The sequence below is a fragment of the Chiloscyllium plagiosum genome, unplaced genomic scaffold (genome assembly GCF_004010195.1).
Source record: "Chiloscyllium plagiosum isolate BGI_BamShark_2017 unplaced genomic scaffold, ASM401019v2 scaf_60758, whole genome shotgun sequence".
NCBI lineage: Eukaryota > Metazoa > Chordata > Chondrichthyes > Orectolobiformes > Hemiscylliidae > Chiloscyllium > Chiloscyllium plagiosum.
This window is the reverse complement of record NW_025206945.1, coordinates 1-1388: the sequence shown is the minus strand read 5'-3', so window position 1 is coordinate 1388 and position 1388 is coordinate 1. Positions and strand designations below refer to the sequence as shown.

General features: G+C 42.1%; 1 protein-coding gene across 1 annotated transcript; it reads right to left on the bottom strand.

Annotated features, from left to right (window-relative positions):
* Window positions 1-234: 234 nt before the first annotated feature.
* Window positions 235-1327, bottom strand: LOC122546561 (zinc-binding protein A33-like; the record flags this gene model as incomplete). The annotated part of the gene is made up of 4 exons (XM_043685248.1): window positions 235-298; window positions 604-837; window positions 937-1026; window positions 1128-1327. Coding segments are annotated over 4 exons (551 nt in total), but the record flags the coding sequence as incomplete, so codon positions are not given.
* Between the last annotated feature and the right edge of the window lie 61 nt (window positions 1328-1388).

The window sequence follows — 1388 nt, the reverse complement described above, 5'->3', positions numbered from 1 at the left end:
AATGATCACTTCCAGCCTCGGAACCAGGCTGTATTTACAGGCATGTTTTCATTGTTTGCAATGCTGCAGAACAGTTTCATAAAATCTAATACTGTTTAAAACCTGTAACAATCTTCTTCTTATAAAAAAACACGTGTGTGAACCATAGCCGGAGTTACTGTTATACGATGAATCATCCTTTAAAGTGGCACATTAACCAGGAAATAACCCCATAATAACCCGTCCCTGAGTTATTGAACAAACTGTGCAGAGTTTCAGTAAAGAGCATGTCCTACCTTCTCTTCCGACAAGCTTCCTCCTGAAAGAAAACAATCACAAATATGATTCCCGGGAGAATGTCGGTATTCCCGAGAATCTGCAGATAGTTTGGTAGCGGTTAGTAAAAAAAAACAGAAATTACTGGAAAATCTCAGCAGGTTTGGAAGGATCTGTGGAAAGAAATCAGAGGGAACGCTTCGGGAGCATTGACCCTTCTTCAGTGACAACAACAGAACATCCGGACAGTCACAAGGTCAGTTCACCTTTTTATACGACATTCCATATTATTTTTACAGTTGTCATGTCCGAAATCTGTCTGAAATAACCTGCAATATATTCCCTCACCTTCAGAAAGATTAAATCGTCTTTTTGCTCCGTCAGTTTCTGCAACTTTGAGAGTTCCTCCTCAATAGAATTTAAATTCTCCTGAATCTCTCGAAGGTTTTTCTCCATTGGTTCTACAATCCTCTCCTCTTCTTCCCCGAGAACTCTGAGTAAACGCTGCTCTTTCTCAGTGAGAATTTGGCGCATTTTAGTGAACTCGGATGTGATGTGGGTCTGCAGACTGCTCGCCTGCTCCTACCAAATGAAATGTGAAACCTCATTAATGTCCCGCGATAAAGGGAACAAAACTAACCGAGATCCCAGAAAATCAGCACAGGGAGATCTCACCCTCACTTCGGAAATCTTCCGTTTCTGGGTCAGTTCCGTTTGTAGAACCGCCGATTTCTTCTCTGTGAGAGAATCTAAGGAAGATTTCAGCTTATCCTGTAATTGGGAAAGAAATTGAAGAATAGATGTGTTAGGTTAGGTGTGGGATCAGGGATATGTGATGAAACGTGCAATTTACAAAATATTCTCTCTTTTACCTTGTAGATTTCAACAGCTTCGTTGATCGGCCGGAGGTCGTGACTTTTGTGCTCCCGACAATCTCTGCAAATCAGACAGATCAATTTCCTGTCAGTTTCACAAAACAGCTCCAGTTCTCTCTGATGTTTCTCACAGTGAGGTTTACTTTCCTTCTCTTTCGGATCCAATTTTAACTTTCGAGCCCCCTCGGCCAGATTCGCTAAGGCTCGATTTATCCTGAGGTTTCTTTCCGGAAACACCTCTCGACATTCCGGGCAGGA